At 39.3% G+C, this 16,991-nt stretch overlaps 1 protein-coding gene across 1 annotated transcript in view; it reads right to left on the reverse strand.

The window, feature by feature from the left end:
* Positions 1 to 3,089: 3,089 nt before the first annotated feature.
* Positions 3,090 to 16,991, reverse strand: part of PELI2 (pellino E3 ubiquitin protein ligase family member 2) — a 204,296-nt gene continuing 190,394 nt past the window's right edge. The window contains exon 6 of the mRNA XM_068526526.1: positions 3,090 to 3,974. Within this exon, the coding sequence (XP_068382627.1) occupies positions 3,408 to 3,974 (567 nt within the window). The 3' untranslated portion in view covers positions 3,090 to 3,407. The remainder of the gene's footprint in view (positions 3,975 to 16,991) is intronic.

A 16,991-nucleotide genomic window follows, 5' to 3' on the forward strand; every position in this document is an offset into this window, starting at 1 on the left:
AGAAAACACGCTCCTTTTTAAACTCTCAAAAAGTGCCCAAATAACAATACTGAGCTCCCAAATGACAGGGGTTTGAATTTTTTTTTTTTAATTTTTTTATTTTATGTAAGCAAAAATAAAGCATTGAAGCTTTATGAAGAAAAGAGTTCTCCTCAACTTTGCTAATATAGTAAATGTAATAACTTAAAATAATTTCCCTACTGCTACTGGAAATAAATTCTACTACAATCATGTGTATGCCAGTTCCTGGCATATTTCTGCATCCAGATTCATTCATCTCCTTAAAGGAGCCCATCATTTTCCCAATGGCTTTCTCCTTTCTTTAAACCCTAACCCTGAAATTCTATAACCAGTTATGTCACGTGGCTTCCCTGAGGCACAAAGGTACCAAACTCTATAATTAACTATCGAGGAATGATAAATATGCTATTTATATTAAAAGATTTTAATTCTTTTGGGCTACAGTTAGGGAAAAAAACCCCAGAAAGCTTAATACTTACTCTGCAGTGTGAACTGTAGCCCTTCTTGCAAAAAGCAAAACCAAATAAGGGAAATGTTGAGTTGCAGCATGCATGACCTGGCAGCACCGATTAGTAATAATAAAAAAAAATTCCAGACTAGAAAAATATTCAGAGTTGTATCCCATTCACTCTGAATCTTTTTTTTTTTTTTTTTTTTTTGTAATAAACTGGCGTAAACAACTGGAAAAAAACTGGAAAAAAAACCTATGGGAATACATCATTGGAGCTCTTCTGGAAACCTAGTCACAAAAGGCATTTCGGTCAGGCTGAGATCAGGATAACTGGTCTGCAATTTCCTATGTGTACATCTGGGGAGTGGAATTTGCCCTTGAATGTGATGTCAAGCAAGACATAAAAACAGACATAACCTCTGAGAATTTACCTTTTCTGAACTGTATTACTGTACTCTGAGCTAGAGTTCTTTATTCTCACTTTATTTTTTCCAGAGAAAAGAAATGTCTCATTATCCAAAGTTAGCAGATCTTACTAGCAGTGGCCAAGATAAGCCTGGCTTCCTTCTGCAAACGGGCCACCTCGCTGTGGTTCTCTAGGCAGGGGAGAGGGGACCTCACTTGGAAGTCAAAGGAAAAGACGTGGTGCTAACAGAGGTGCGGGGGTCACTGTTGCCCCTTCCAAGAGCTTGGAATTTCTACCCAAATTTACTAAAAAGTCAAACTTCTCAGGTTGGAAGATAACTATTTTGGGGTATATGTTGCATGTGGAACTACCAGACCTTGAACTACTATAGTCCTTGAAATGGACAGTTGTATCAGATGGTAACTTCCTGGAAAAAAAAAAAAAGTTTCTGATAGGTAAAATCCAGCCTTTCTAGATGCAAGACTATTTATCTTACAAGATGCTTTTTAGGGTTATCAAGACTCCTCAAACCACCTTCAAACCACACTGCAAGAAAAGGGACCGTGTGCTTCCTGTATCATTTTGTGGAGCCTAAAAAGCAGCACAGACTGAAAAGACATATTCCATCATCAGTAAAAGCTAATCATGGGAGACTCTGGCTACAACAAAAGGCATTGGATATATCCTGGGCAATTTCATTGTTTTCTTTCATTCTCTGTCTGCAGGTCAAGCAAGCTATACAGAATTGAGTAAGCTATCAATGAGAGCACTGTGGTTGGATTTTCACAGCACTTAAAAATCACCAAAACAAAAACACCTCATAAACAATAATCTCCACTGAGAAGTAAAGCTATCTGAAAACTGAGAGGCTGAAATTTTTATATATTAAGTCAACTTAAGCAGCAGCAATCAAGACTAATAGACCTTATCATATTAAGGAAAAGGGCTTTCAAAATGGGTTAGGACAATTGAAAATAGGCAAAATATTTGCTAGTAGGCAAACCATGGAAAAACCAATTCAAATAGGAATGCAGTATATTAGAATCATATAAATCATATATCTTTACAAAGGTTAAAAAAATGCAGCATGAATCTGCAATGGTCAATTTAAGAGGATGTTAATTTAAACACACTTGCTCCATGTGGCAGGAATCTATTTCATCCCAGCCAACTCTGGTAGTCGCATGTCCTAAAGGATCTTTACATCACAGGAACAGTGATACACTGGTACTGAGCACAGAGAATGAACATCCAAGAATATTATTCAAAATGAAATGAAACTAACAGAGAGGGCTGGTGGAGCTCATATGAAATTCTGATTTAATTATTCCTCAGTAAACACTCATTTGCTCTCCTGAAATCAGTAATTTCAAATGCTCTCTGCAGATGTACCACTTGGTGTTGTGTATATCATCTAATGATCACATTTAAATTTAGTTTGATTTGCAAACATTTTCAAAACTTATAGGGCTCTGTAAGCTGCAAGGGAAGGTGACAGATGGCAGAAAGGGGGTGAACAAAACTGACTATCGTTGTAATATGTTGCTTTTTAAGTTCACGGAATTTTGGCTTTCTTAAGAAAAACTTAGGAAATTCCAACGAGTAGTTTTAAAAAGTAAAATCTTATTTTTAATCACTCTTAAATTATTCAGTAAGCAAGTAAACTTGATATTATATTACCTGGGCCATGTTTTCTGCTGCAATAATCACTCTCAGTTAGTTAATGAATTTTTAAGAGTAGCTACATTTTAATCAACCAAACAGTTCTGGCCATGCAAGATGAGAATCAGGGATAGACCATGTCAGACCAAAAATAACAAAAGGCAGGCTAAAAAGTTATGGAAAACTCTTTGTTTGAAATGCCAAGGTATTTGATGAATGTGTGTATAAAGTAATTAAATTCCACCGAAGTTTAAAAAAAAAAAGGAAACATGACAACGTATGAATATTCCGTCCCCTCAAAAGAAAAATCAGAGAAAAGCCCCAGATCAAAACAATCAATCACCTGTGCCTAAGGTCTCCTGTCCCCCAACATCATCTTATAGAGCCGCCCCTTTGGTATCTGGTCAGATTCTAACCTGTATCAAGTATTTCCAGATACGGCATGTCTAACACCTATACCACACAGCACCGAAGTTTGCAGTTAAGAGCCAACAACTTTTGAATAAATTTCTTCTACAGTTGTTTTAAATTGGGATTTAAAGTCCTGTCCAAATTTAACAAAGAAAGCTTGTTTTAAAAACCCCAAGGTTAAAATAAAAGCATGGCATTTTAAATCCAACTGCTACAAAGATATTATGGTTTAATTAAGCAGACTTCAATGCCGATGCTGCTATTTTGAGCATGCAACACACCACCGTTACCGTCAATGCCCGGCATGTTTCATCACCACGCCCTTCTTTTTTCCCAGCCTCAGGACCGCCCCCTCCCCTTAATGAACGGTATTATAAAAAGGTAAAATCTGGAGTTAGTGGCAAAATCTTCACAGTAACTTGTTAATAAAGTCGTCGTCGATGGCTGTAAAGGGTATCAGTCAACTGGACCTTGGAAGATCAATTTGATGCAGTTCTGTTCCCCAAGCAGCTGCGTGGCACAGAAAGGGCAGGCGGCATGAAATGCGTGAGTCCCGTGTGGCAGCGGGATCTGAGACCAATATTTCGCAGACTTCTCTGAGCACACGTGTCCACAAGGGGTGAAAGCATGAGTGGGTGGTCCCGCGTCTACATAAAAGCCCGCCTCGCAGCCGAGCCAGAGCGGCACGTAGGGGCCCACAGTCCTGCACATGGGACACTCCCTCTCGTTGGCCTCCGTGTCGCTCCGATGGCCCCAGTTGTGGTAGCCGTGCACGTGGCCACAGCTGAGGTACGCCCAGGGCTGCTTCTCCTCCACCACCTCTTTCCTGTTGATGCTGGGGAAGGCCAAGGTGTTGAGCCCCACGGGACACTGTGGCCGGGCAGCGTTGATCTCCTGCCGCAGGGCTTCAATGTGCTTCTGGGTTGGGGTGTGAAAGAGGCCATCTGCCGTCCTCCAGAGCAGGGTGGCCCCGCACAGGTCGATGAGGGAGCCGTCCTGCAGGACGTTGGTCTCGCTTTCCACCTACAAGTTTGACAGACATGCCTTTTAAAAGCAAAATTTGACAAACCACGCTAACGTTTTTGTCCTCTTAGAGATCATCTCCGTAGTCAACACGGGGGGGGGGCAGTTTATCCCACGGCCTCCCTGCAAAACAGGACTAGGGGGTAACTCACCCTCCCTGAGCTTCCCTTTCCTCATCTGAACACTGGGTGTAAATCATGTATGTGAAACACACAAAGCCCTAAGCGCAGATGCATTTACTTCACATGTTCAATTAATGTAGTGGTTATTTTAACAAACTTCACAAATCTCCTTAGATTTTTAGGTTTCCTCCTCAAGTCAACAACACAACTCCTCCTTGGTCTCTTAAGGGACGGGAGATGTCCAGCCAGCCCATCTGGTGAAGACTCATGCTCATGTCGACCAGAGCCAATCCAGAAGACCCCTGCGGGGCCCTGCAGTAAATACTATAGTGGTGCCAACGACTCCTGGTGACCCTCGGCTTCACACAATCTATCATTTATCCTGCATTCCTAAGGTCTGGAGCAGAAGTGCTCACTGTGAGCTTTGGAACATCATTTAATCCCAGCTTACCCTTCCCCCTCCCCACGTCCTCAAGTCTATTCTCTACGTCTGCGTCTTTATTTCTGTCCTGCCCCTAGAGACTGGCTGTGCTACGCACCAAGTGCTCACAGGACTGATTAACAGCTGACAAGCAGCACAGTTAGACGTGGTCCGCAGGAGCCTGACCCCTGTCTCCGTGGGCCACCTGTGCTCTATGGATGCACTCAGGTGCACTGCCCTCTGGCACATGCCATGAGTGACCTCTGCCTAGAATTCTCTATCCCGGCTCACCCCACCCCTAGTCTACCCCTGGGCCTGGCAAACTCCCACTCATCATTCACGGCTCACTTGGATGGCACTTTGCCTGGAAGTTGTCCTTTAATGACAACAGCGGTCCTTCCCCAAAAAAGTATCCAATACTGGTAGTTAGAAAAAGCTAAAATCCCAACAAAATGATAAACCTCAATACTTTACAGGAAAAATACGGTGACTGCTTTTTGAGTACCTTTTAAGTCGCTGAAGCTCTCTCCTCGCCCCACTCCCACCCTGAACACCTAGTCTCCTCCCTTCTCGCTGGGTGTCAGGAGCCTCCCTTCTCTTCCCGACCACAGGTAATTCTCAGGGGAGGTCTCATCTCTGCATAAACTTTGTAAGAAGAAGAACGCTGCTGTGGTAATAAGCTGGAGTTCGGGCTACGTTTTTCTTTGTTTTCCTTATGATTATTTTTATTCATTGCTTTTTCTTTATAAAAATATTTTATTAAAATATACACAGATGCTCTTTTTATCTTATTCATGATTTCTAGATTGATTATATTATGGTTTGAGAATATAGTTCATATGATTTCAATCTTCTGAAATTTATTTTTATTTTCTATTGGAGTATAGTTGATTAACAATGTTGTGTTAGTTTCAGGTGTACAGCAGAGTGATTCAGTTATACATATATATGTATATATTCTTTTTCAAATTCTTTTCCCATTTAGGTTATTACAAAATATTGAGCAGAGTTCCCTATGCTATACAGTAGGTCCTTGTTGGTTATCTATTTTAAATATAATAGTGTGTATATGTCAGTCCCAAACTCCCAATTTTTCCCTCTCTCTCACCTTTCCCCTTTGGTGACCATAAGTTTGTTTTCTAAGTCTGTGAGTCTGTTTCTGTTTTGGAAATACGTTCATTTGTATTATTTTTTTAGATTCTTCATATAAGTGATATCATATGATATTTGTCTTTCTCTGTCTGACTTACTTCACTCAGTGTGATAATCTCCAGGTCCATCCATGTTGCTGCAAATGGCATTATTTCATTCTTTTTAATGGCTGAGTACTATTCCATTGTATATATGTACCACATCCATTCATCTGTCGAAGGACATGAGCTGTTTTTAACTTTTGGAGATTAATCCCTTGTGGGGGTCACATCGTTTGCAAATATTTTTTCCCATTCTGTGGTTGTCTTTTCATTTTGTTTATGGTTTCCTTTGCTGTGCAAAAGCTTTTGAGTTTAATTAGGTCCTGTTTATTTTTGTTTTTATTTTCATTTCTCTAGGAGATGGGTCAAAAAAGATATTGCTGCGATTTATGTCAAAGAGTGTTCTACCTATGTTTTCCTCTAAGAGTTTTATACTATCAGGCCTTACATTTAGGTCTTTAATCCATTTTGAGTTTATTTTTGTGTATGGTGTTAAAGAATGTTCTAATTTCATTATTTTACATGCAGCTCTCCAGTTTTCCCAACACCATTTATTGAAGAGACTGTCTTTCCTCCATTGTATAGTTTTGTCTTCTTTGTCATAAATTGACCATAGGTGCGTGGGATTATTTCTGTGCTTTCTATCCTCTTCCATTGATCTATATTTGTTTTTGTGCCAGTACCACACAGTTCTGAGGACTACAGCTTTGTAGTATAGTCTGAAGTCAGGGAGCCTGAATCCTTGAGCTCCATTTTTCTTTCTCAAGATTGCTTTGGTTTTTGGGGTCTTTTGTGTCTCCACACAATTAAAAATTTTTTGTTCTAGTTCTGTGAAAAATGCCATTGGTAATTTGCTAGGGATTGCACTGAATCTGTAGATTGCCTTGGGTAGTATAGTCATTTTCACAAATATTGATTCTTCCAATCCAAGAACACGGTATATTTTTCCATCTGTTCGTGTCATCTTTGTTTTCTTTCATCAGAGTCTTATAGTTTTCTGAGTAAAAGGTCTTTTGCTTCCTAGGTAAGTTTATTCCTAGGTATTTTATTTTTTGTTGTGATGGTACATGGGATTGTTTCTGTAATTTCTCTTTCTGATCTTTCATCATTAGTGTATAGAAATGCAACAGATTTCTGTGTTCTAATTTTGTATCCTGCAACTTTACCAAATTCATTGATGACTTCTAGTAGTTTTCTGGTAGCATCTTTAGGATTTTCCATGTACAGTATCATGTCATTTACAAACAGTGACAGTTTTACTTCTTCTTTTCCAATTTGGATTCCTTCTATTTTTTTTTCTTCTTCTCTGATTGCCATGGCTATGAATGCCAAAACTATGTTGAATAAAAGTGGCAAGAGTGGACATCGTGGACATCCCTGTCTTGTTCATGATCTTAGAGGAAATGCTTTCAGCTTTCACCATTGAGTATGTTAGCTGTAGGTTTGTCACATATCACCTTTATTTTGTTGAGGTATGTTTCTTCTGTGCCCACTCTCTAAAGAGTTTTTATCCGAAATGGATGTAGAATTTTATCAAAAGTTTTTTCCACGTATATTGATATCATCATGTGGTTTTTATTCTCCAATTTGTTGATGTGGTGTATCACACTGATTGATTTGCAGATATTGAAAAATCCTTGCACCCCTGGGATAAATCCCACTTGATCATTGTTGTATGATCCTTTTAATATACTGTTGGAGTGGGTCTGCTAGTATTTTGTTGAGGAATTTTGCATCTAAGTTGATGAGTGATATTGGCCTATAATTTTCTTTCTTTGTGTGTGATATCTTTGTCTGGTTCTGTATCAGGGTGATGGTGGCCTCAGAGAATGACTTTGGGAGTGTTCCTTCCTCTGCAATTTTTCGGAATAGTTTCAGAAGGATGGGTGTTAGCTCTTCCCTAAATTGTTTGGTAGAATTCACCTGTGAAGCCATCTGGTCCTGGAAGTTTGCTTGTTGTAAGTTTCTAAATGACTCATTCAATTTCAGCACTGGAAATTGGTCTGTTCATATTTTCTGTTTCTTCCTGGTTCAGTCTTGGGAGAGTATACCTTTCTAAGAATTTGTCCATTTCTTCTAGGTTGTCCATTTGGTTGGCGTAGAGTTGCTTGTAGTAGTCTCTTATGATCCTTGTGTTTCTGTGGTGTTGGCTGTAACTTCTCCGTTTCATTTCTAATTTTATTGATTTGGGCCCTCTTCCGTTTTTTCTTGATGAGTTTGGCTAAAAACGTTTATCAATTTTGTTTATCTTCTCCAAGAACCAGCTTTTAGTTTCATTGCTCTTTTCTATTGTTTACGTCATCTCTATTTCATTTATTTTTGCTCTGATCTTTATTTCTTTCATTCTACTAACTTTGGGTTTTGTTTGTTTTTCTTTTTCTACTAGCTCTAGGTGTGAGGTTCAGTTATTTGAGACTTTTCTTGTTTCCTGAGGCAAGAGTGTATCGCTATAAACTTCCCTCTTAGAACTGCTTTTGCTGCATCCCATAGGTTTTTGGGTCATGGTGCTTTCATTTTCATTTGTTTCCAGGTATTTTTTGATTTCCTCTTTGATTTCTTCAGTGATCCATTGTCTGTTTAGTAGCATATTGTTTAACCTCCACGTGTTTGTGTGTTTTTTTTTTTTTTTTTACAGGTTTTTTTTTCTTTTAGATGATTTCTAATCTCATAGTGTCATGGTCAGAAAAGATGCTTGGTAAGATTTCAATTTTCTTAAATTTACTGAGGCTCACTTTGTGGTCCAGCATGTGTCAATCCTGGAGAACGTTCCATGTGCACTTGAAAAGAATGTGTATTCTGCTGCTTTTGGATGGAATGCTCTATAAATATCAATTTAGTCCATCTGGTCTAATGTGTCATTTAAGGCCTGTGTTTCCTTATTGATTTTCTGTCTGGATGATCTGTCCAGTGGTGAAAGTGGGGTGTTAAAGTCCCCCACTATTATTGTGTTACTGTCGATTTCTCCTTTTATGGCTATTAGTGTTTGCCTTATATACTGATGTGCTCCTATGTTGGGTGCATATATATTTACAGTTGTTATATCTTCATCTTGGATTGATCCCTTGATCATTATGTAGTGTCCTTCTTTGCCTCTTGTAACAGTCTTTATTTTAAAGTCCATTTTGTCTGATATGAGTGTTGCCACTCCAGCTTTGTTTTGATTTCCATTTGCATGGAATACCTTTTTCCGTCCCCTTTCAGTCTGTATGTGTCCCTAGTTCGGAAGTGGGTCTCTTGTAGACAGCATACATATGGGTCTTGTTTTTTGTATCCATTCAGCCAGTCTATGTCTTTTGGTTGAAGCATTTAATCTGTTTATGTTTAAGGTAATTATTGATATGTATGTTCCTACTGCCATTTTGTTAATTGCTTTGGATTTGTTTTTGTAGGTCTTTTTTCTCCTCTTCCTCTTTTGTACTCCTCTTGTGATTTGATGAGTAACTTTAGTGCTGTTTGGATTCCTTTTTCTTTTTCGTGTATTTATTGTAGATTTTTAGTTTGTGGTTACCATGATGGCAGTCTATAAACAAGGGTGTTTTTAATTTCAAATACAGCTTATATATAAAGAAGATTCTTTTAATTTCAAATGCATTTCCAGTGTCCTGCATTTGTACACTCCTCTTCTCACGATTGCTGGTTTTGATATCATATTTTTGTGCAGATGATCTCCTACCTTTACCGGTGAGCTTTTCCATTCATAATTTTCTTGTTTCTAGTTGTGGCCTTTTATTTTTTTCTGCCTAGAGAAGTTCCTTTAGCATTTGTTGCAAAGCTGGTCTGGTGATGCTGAATTCTCTTAGCTTCTGCTTGTCTGTAAAGCTTCTGATTTCTCCATTTAATCTTAATGAGAGCTTTGCTGGGTAGAGTATTCTTGGTTGTAGGTTCTTCCCTTTCATCAGTTTAAATATATCATGCCACCCCCTTCTGGCCTGTAGAGTTTCTGCTGAAAAATCAGATGATAACCTTATGGCAAATCCCTTGTGTGTTATTTGTTGCTTTTCCCTTGTTGCTTTCAATACTTTTTCTTTGTCTTTAACTTTTGTCAGTTTGATTACTATGTGTCTTGGCATGTTCCTCCTTGGCTTTATCCTGCCTGGGACTCTCTGCACTTCCTGGACTTGGGTGTCTGTTTCCTTTCCCATGTTAGGGAAGTTTTCAGCTATTATCTCTTCAAATATTTTCTCAGGTCCTTTCTCTCTCTTCTCCATCTGGGACCCTTATAATGTGAATGTTGGTCTGTTTAATTTCATCCCAGAGGCCTCTTAGACTGTGCTCGTTTCTTTTCATTCTATTCCATGGCAGTGATTTCCGCCATGCTGTCTCTTCCAGTTCACTTATCTGTTCTTCTGCCTCATTTATTCTTTTTTCTTTTTTTTAACATCTTTATTGGAGTATAATTGCTTTACAATGGTGTGTTAGTTTCTGCTTTATAACAAAGTGAATCAGTTATACATATACATATGTTCCCATATCTCTTCCCTCTTGCATCTCCCTCCCTCCCACCCTCCCTATCCCACCCCTCTAGGTGGTCACAAAGCACAGAGCTGATCTCCCTGTGCTATGTGGTTGCTTCCCACTAGCTATCTATTTTATGTTTGGTAGTGTATATATGTCCATGCCACTCTCTCACTTTGTCACATCTTACCCTTCCCCCTCCCCATATCCTCAAGTCCATTCTCTAGTAGGTCTGTGTCTTTATTCCCGTCTTGCCACTAGGTTCTTCATGACTTTTTTTTTTTTCCCCTTAGATTCCATATATATGTGTTAGCATATGGTATTTGTTTTTCTCTTTCTGACTTACTTCGCTCTGTATGACAGACTCTAGGTCCATCCACCTCACTACAAATAACTCCATTTCGTTTCTTTTTATGGCTGAGTAATATTCCATTGTATGTATGTGCCACATCTTCTTTATCCATTCATCTGTTGATGGACACTTAGGTTGCTTCCATGTCCTGGCTATTGTAAATAGAGCTGCAATGAACATTTTGGTACATGACTCTTTTTGAATTATGGTTTGCTCAGGGTATATGCCCAGTAATGGGATTGCTGGGTCATATGGTAGTTCTATTTTTAGTTTTTTAAGGAACCTCCATACTGTTCTCCATAGTGGCTGTATCAATTTACATTCCCACCAACAGTGCAAGAGTGTTCCATTTTCTCCACACCCTCTCCAGCATTTATTGTTTGTAGATTTTTTGATGATGGCTATTCTGACCGGTGTGAGATGATATCTCATTGTAGTTTTGATTTGCATTTCTCTAATGATTAATGGTGTTGAGCATTCTTTCATGTGCTTGTTGGCAATCTGTATATCTTCTTTGGAGAAATGTCTATTTAGGTCTTCTGCCCATTTTTGGATTGGGTTGTTTGTTTTTTTGTTATTGAGCTGCATGAGCTGCTTGTAAATCTTGGAGATTAATCCTTTGTCAGTTGCTTCATTTGCAAATATTTTCTCCCATTCTGAGGGTTGTCTTTTGGTCTTGTTTATGGATTCCTTTGCTGTGCAAAAGCTTTTGAGTTTAATTAGGTCCTGTTTATTTTTGTTTTTATTTTCATTTCTCTAGGAGGTGGGTCAAAAAGGATCTTGCTGTGGTTTATGTCATTCAGTGTTCTGCCTATGTTTTCCTCTAAGAGTTTTATAGTGTCTGGCCTTACATTTAGGTCTTTAATCCATTTTGAGTTTATTTTTGTATATGGTGTTAGGGAGTGTTCTAATTTCATACTTTTACATGTACCTGTCCAGTTTTCCCAGCACCACTTATTAAAGAGGCTGTCTTTTCTCCACTGTATATGCTTGCCTCCTTTATCAAAGATAAGGTGACCATATGTGCATGGGTTTATCTCTGGGCTTTGTATCCTGTTCCATTGATCTATGTTTCTCTTTTTGTGCCAGTACCATACTGTCTTGATTACTGTAGCTCTGTAGTATAGTCTGAAGTCAGGGAGCCTGATTCCTCCAGCTCCATTTTTCATTCTCAAGATTGCTTTGGCTATTCAGGGTCTTTTGTGTTTCCATACAAATTGTGAAATTTTTTGTTCTAGTTCTGTGAAAAATGCCAGTGGTAGTTTGATAGGGATTGCATTGAATCTGTAGATTGCTTTGGGTAGTAGAGTCATTTTCACAATGTTGATTCTTCCAATCCAAGAACATGGTATATCTCTCCATCTACTTGTATCATCTTTAATTTCTTTCATCAGTGTCTTATAATTTTCTGCATACAGGTCTTTTGTCTCCTTAGGTAGGTTTATTCCTAGATATTTTATTCTTTCTGTTGCAGTGGTAAACGGGAGTGTTTTCTTAATTTCACTTTCAGATTTTTCATCATTAGTGTATAGGAATGCAAGAGATTTCTGTGCATTAATTTTGTATCCTGCTACTTAACCAAATTCATTGATTAGCTCTAGTAGTTTTCTGGTGGCATCTTTAGGATTCTCTACGTATAGTATCATGTCATCTGCAAACAGTGACAGCTTTACTTCTTCTTTTCCGATTTGGATTCCTTTTATTTCTTTTTCTTCTCTGATTGCTGTGGCTAACACTTCCAAAACTATGTTGAATAATAGTGGTGAGAGTGGGCAACCTTGTCTTGTTCCTGATCTTAGTGGAAATGGTTTCAGTTTTTCACCATTGAGGACAATGTTGGCTGTGGGTTTGTCATATATGGCCTTTATTATGTTGAGGAAAGTTCCCTCTATGCCTACTTTCTGCAGGGCTTTTATCATAAATGGGTGTTGAATTTTGTCCAAAGCTTGCTCTGCATCTATTGAGAGGATCATATGGTTTTTCTCCTTCAGTTTGTTAATATGGTGTATCACGTTGATTGATTTGCGTATATTGAAGAATCCTTGCATTCCTGGGATAAACCCCACTTGATCATGGTGTATGATCCTTTTAATGTGCTGTTAGATTCTGTTTACTAGTATTTTGTTGAGGATTTTTGCATCTATGTTCATCAGTGATATTGGCCTGTAGTTTTCTTTCTTTGTGACATCTTTGTCTGGTTTTGGTATCAGGGTGATGGTGGCCTCGTAGAATGAGTTGGGGAGTGTTCCTTCCTCTGCAATATTTTGGAAGAGTTTGAGAAGGATAGGTGTTAGCTCTTCTCTAAATGTTTGATAGAATTCGCCTGTGAAGCCATCCGGTCCTGGGCTTTTGTTTGTTGGAAGATTTTTAATCACAGTTTCAATTTCAGTGTTTGTGATTGGTCTGTTCATATTTTCTATTTCTTCCTGGTTCAGTCTCGGCAGTTGTGCATTTCTAAGAATTTGTCCATTTCTTCCAGGTTGTCCATTTTATTGGCATAGAGTTGCTTGTAGTAATCTCTCATGATCATTTGTATTTCTGCAGTGTCAGTTGTTATTTCTCCTTTTTCATTTCTAATTCTATTGATTTGAGTCTTCTCCCTTTTTTTCTTGATAAGTCTGGCTAATGGTTTATCAATTTTGTTTATCTTCTCAAAGAACCAGCTTTTAGTTTTGTTGATCTTTGCTATTGTTCCCTTCATTTCTTTTTCATTCATTTCTGATCTGATCTTTATGATTTCTTTCCTTCTGCTAACTTTGGGGTTTTTTTGTTCTTTTTTCTCTAATTGCTTTAGGTGTAAGGTTAGGTTGTTTATTCGAGATGTTTCCTGTTTCTTGATGTAGGCTTGTATTGCTGTAAACTTCCCTCTTAGAACTGCTTTTGCTGCATCCCATAGGTTTTGGGTCGTCGTGTCTCCACTGTCATTTGTTTCTAGGTATTTTTTGATTTCCCCTTTGATTTATTCAGTGATCACTTCGTTATTAAGTAGTGTATTGTGTAGCCTCTATGTGTTTGTATTTTTTACAGATCTTTTCCTGTAATTGATATCTAGTCTCATAGCGTTGTGGTCGGAAGAGATACTTGATACGATTTCAATTTTCTTAAATTTACCAAGGCTTGATTTGTGACCCAAGATATGATCTATCCTGGAGAATGTTCCATGAGCACTTGAGAAAAATGTGTATTCTGTTGTTTTTGGGTGGAATGTCCTATAAATATCAATTAAGTCCATCTTGTTTAATGTATCATTTAAAGCTTGTGATTCCTTATTTATTTTCAATTTGGATGATCTGTCCATTGGTGAAAGTGGGGTGTTAAAGTCCCCTACTATTATTGTGTTACTGTCGATTTCCCCTTTTATGGCTGTTAGTATCTGCCTTATGTATTGAGGTGCTCCTATGTTGGGTGCATAAATATTTACAATTGTTATACCTTCTTCTTGGATCGATCCCTTGATCATTACATAGTGTCCTTCTTTGTCTCTTGTAATAGTCTTTATTCTAACGTCTATTTTGTCTGATATGAGAATTGCTACTCCAGCGTTCTTTTGATTTCCATTTGCATGCAATATCTTTTCCCATCCCCTCACTTTCAGTCTGTATGTGTCCCTAGGTCTGAAGTGGGTCTCTTGTAGACAGCATATATATGGGTCTTGCTTTTGTATCCATTCAGCCAGTCTGTGTCTTTTGGTGGGAGCATTTAATCCATTTACATTCAAGGTAATTATTGATATGTATGTTCGTATTCCCATTTTCTTAAATGTTTTCGGTTTGTTATTGTAGGTGTTTTCCTTCTCTTGTGTTTCTTGCCTAGAGGAGTTCCTTTAGCATTTGTTGTAAAGCTGGTTTGGTGGTGCTGAACTCTCTCAGCTTTTGCTTGTCTGTAAAGGTTTTAATTTCTCCATCAATTCTGAATGAGATCCTTGCTGAGCAGAGTAGTTTTGGTTGTCGGTTTTTCTCCTTCATCACTTTAAATATGTTCTGCCACTCCCTTCTGGCTTGCAGAGTTTCTGCTGAAAGATCAGCTGTTAACCTTATGGGGATTCCCTTGTGTGTTATTTGTTGTTTTTCCCTTGCTGCTTTTAATATGTTTTCTTTATATTTAATTTTTGATAGTTTGATTAATATGTGTCTTGGCGTGTTTCTCCTTGGATTTATCCTGTATGGGACTCTCTGTGCTTCCAGGACTTGATTAACTATTTCCTTTCCCATATTAGGGAAGTTATCAACTATAATCTCTTCAAATATTTTCTCAGTCCCTTTCTTTTTCTCTTCTTCTTCTGGGACCCCTATAATTCGAATGTTGGTGCGTTTAATGTTGTCCCAGAGGTCTCTGAGACTGTCCTCAGTTCTTTTCATTCTTTTTTCTTTATTCTGCTCTGCAGTAGTTATTTCCACCATTTTATCTTCCAGGTCACTTATCCGTTCTTCTGCCTCATTTATTCTGCTATTGATTCCATCTAGTATATTTTTCAGTTCTGTTATTGTATTGCTCACCTCTTTTTGTTTGTTCTTTAGTTCTTCTAGGTCTTTCTTTGTTGAACATTTCTTGTATCTTTTCGGTGTGTGCCTCCATTCTTTTTCTGAGATCTTGGATCATCTTTACTATCATTACTCTGAATTCTATTTTGGGTAGATTGCCTATCTCTACTTCATTTAGTTGTTCTTCTTGGGTTTCTTCTTGTTCCTTTGTCTGGGACATATTCCTCTGGCATCTCATTCTGTGTAATTTTTTTGTGATTGTGGTTTCCATTCTGCAGGCTGCAGGGTTTTAATTCTTCTTCTGCTCTCTGCCTCCTGGTGGATGAGGCTGGTGTAAGAGGCTTGTGCAGGCTTCCTGGTGGTAGGGACTGGTTCCTGCCCACTGATGGATGGAGCTGGGTCTTGTACGTCTGGTGGGCAGGGCTGTGTCAGGGGGTGTGTTTAGCACGCAGCTGTGTGCTCAGGAAGACTTTCAGCAGCCTGTTTGCTGATGGCTGGGGCTGTGTTTCTGCTCTATTGGTTGTTTGGCCTGAGGCATCCCAGCACTGGAGCTTACAAGGCTGTTGGGTGGGGCCAGGTCTTGGTGAGAAAATGGTGGCCTCCAGGAGGGCTCACGCTAATGAGTACTCCTCAGAACTACCACTGCCCGTGTCTGTCACTGCAGTGAGACACAGCCGCCCCTGCCTACATAGGAAATCCTCCAATACCAGCAGGTAGGTCTGGTCAGGCTCTTGTGAGGTCACTGCTTTTTCCCCTGGCTCCTGGTGTGCATGAGACCTTGTATGTGCCCTCCAAGAGTGAAGTTTCTGTTTCCCCCAGTCCTTTGGAAGTCCTGAAATCAAACCCCTTCAAAACCAGATGCTCTGGGGCCTCCTCCTCCCGTTTCCAGACCCCCAGGCTGGGGCTCAGAACTTTCACTCCCATGGGAGAACCTCTGCAATGTAATTATTTTCTAGTTTGTGGGTCATCCATATGGTGGATACGGGATTTGATTTTATCGTTATTGCTCCCCTCCTACCATTCCCATTGTGGCTTCTTCTTTGTCTTTGGATGTAGGATATCTTTTTTGGTAGGTTCCAGTGTTTTTTTTGTTGATGGTTGTTCACCAGTTAGTTGTGATTTTTGTGTTTTCATAAGGAGAGGTGAGCTCACATTCTTCTACTCTGCCATCTTATCTCTGCCCCCTGGGCCATGTTGTTAAACAACCTTCCTTTTCCTTCCTGTAGGGCAGTTCTTGGTAAACAACATCTTATAAATTTTGAGTCTATGGTCTTCTATATTCCACATACTCTTGACTCCCATGTCTAGGATAGGTGTCCCTCTGAGGGACTCCTGTGCCTTTCGGTACTTTCTCTTATCACACAATATCCTAATGATTTGAGGTCTTGGCCTGTAACCTTTTCCAGACTCCACAATTCGAGGGCAGAGCCCTGGACATCCTGGTCACTGCCAGATTTCCAGTTCCTAGCTCCTGCTTAATCATGGCAACCAATTATGGACTGTTCCTGGGTACAGCACTGCTCCAATCTTACTTGTTCTCACAGTAATCCTAAAGGATATATACTAGCATTATTCCAGTTACCTGGATGTGAGGCCAGGTATAGAGAGGTCAAGTCACTGACTCAAGACTGCAGATCTACTAAGTGGTAGACCAGGACTTGGACCTATGGCCTGACTCTAGAACCACTAATACACAGTGGCTGCTCAAACAGTAGCTTGTTTTCCCTCTTAGCTGTTATTTTTATGTGCTCTTTCTATCTGTGAACAAAATACATGAACCAGAGTTGACAAGAAACTCATCCTGTGATGTGCCATCCTGGACCCAGTGTTTGCTTTCTATCTGCCCAGGGAGGCAATGCTCTGGTGATGGTGAGAGCCAGGTGTGACTCCCCACACGATGGTACCGAGTAGGAGCCAGGAGTTCAGGCTTTAAAGCAGGAGGACCTGTGTTTCAATCCCATCTGCTGCTACCTTCTAGCTCTGTGAGTGGGCA

Source organism: Eschrichtius robustus, chromosome 1 (assembly GCF_028021215.1).
Source record: "Eschrichtius robustus isolate mEscRob2 chromosome 1, mEscRob2.pri, whole genome shotgun sequence".
In the NCBI taxonomy this organism is placed as follows: domain Eukaryota; kingdom Metazoa; phylum Chordata; class Mammalia; order Artiodactyla; family Eschrichtiidae; genus Eschrichtius; species Eschrichtius robustus.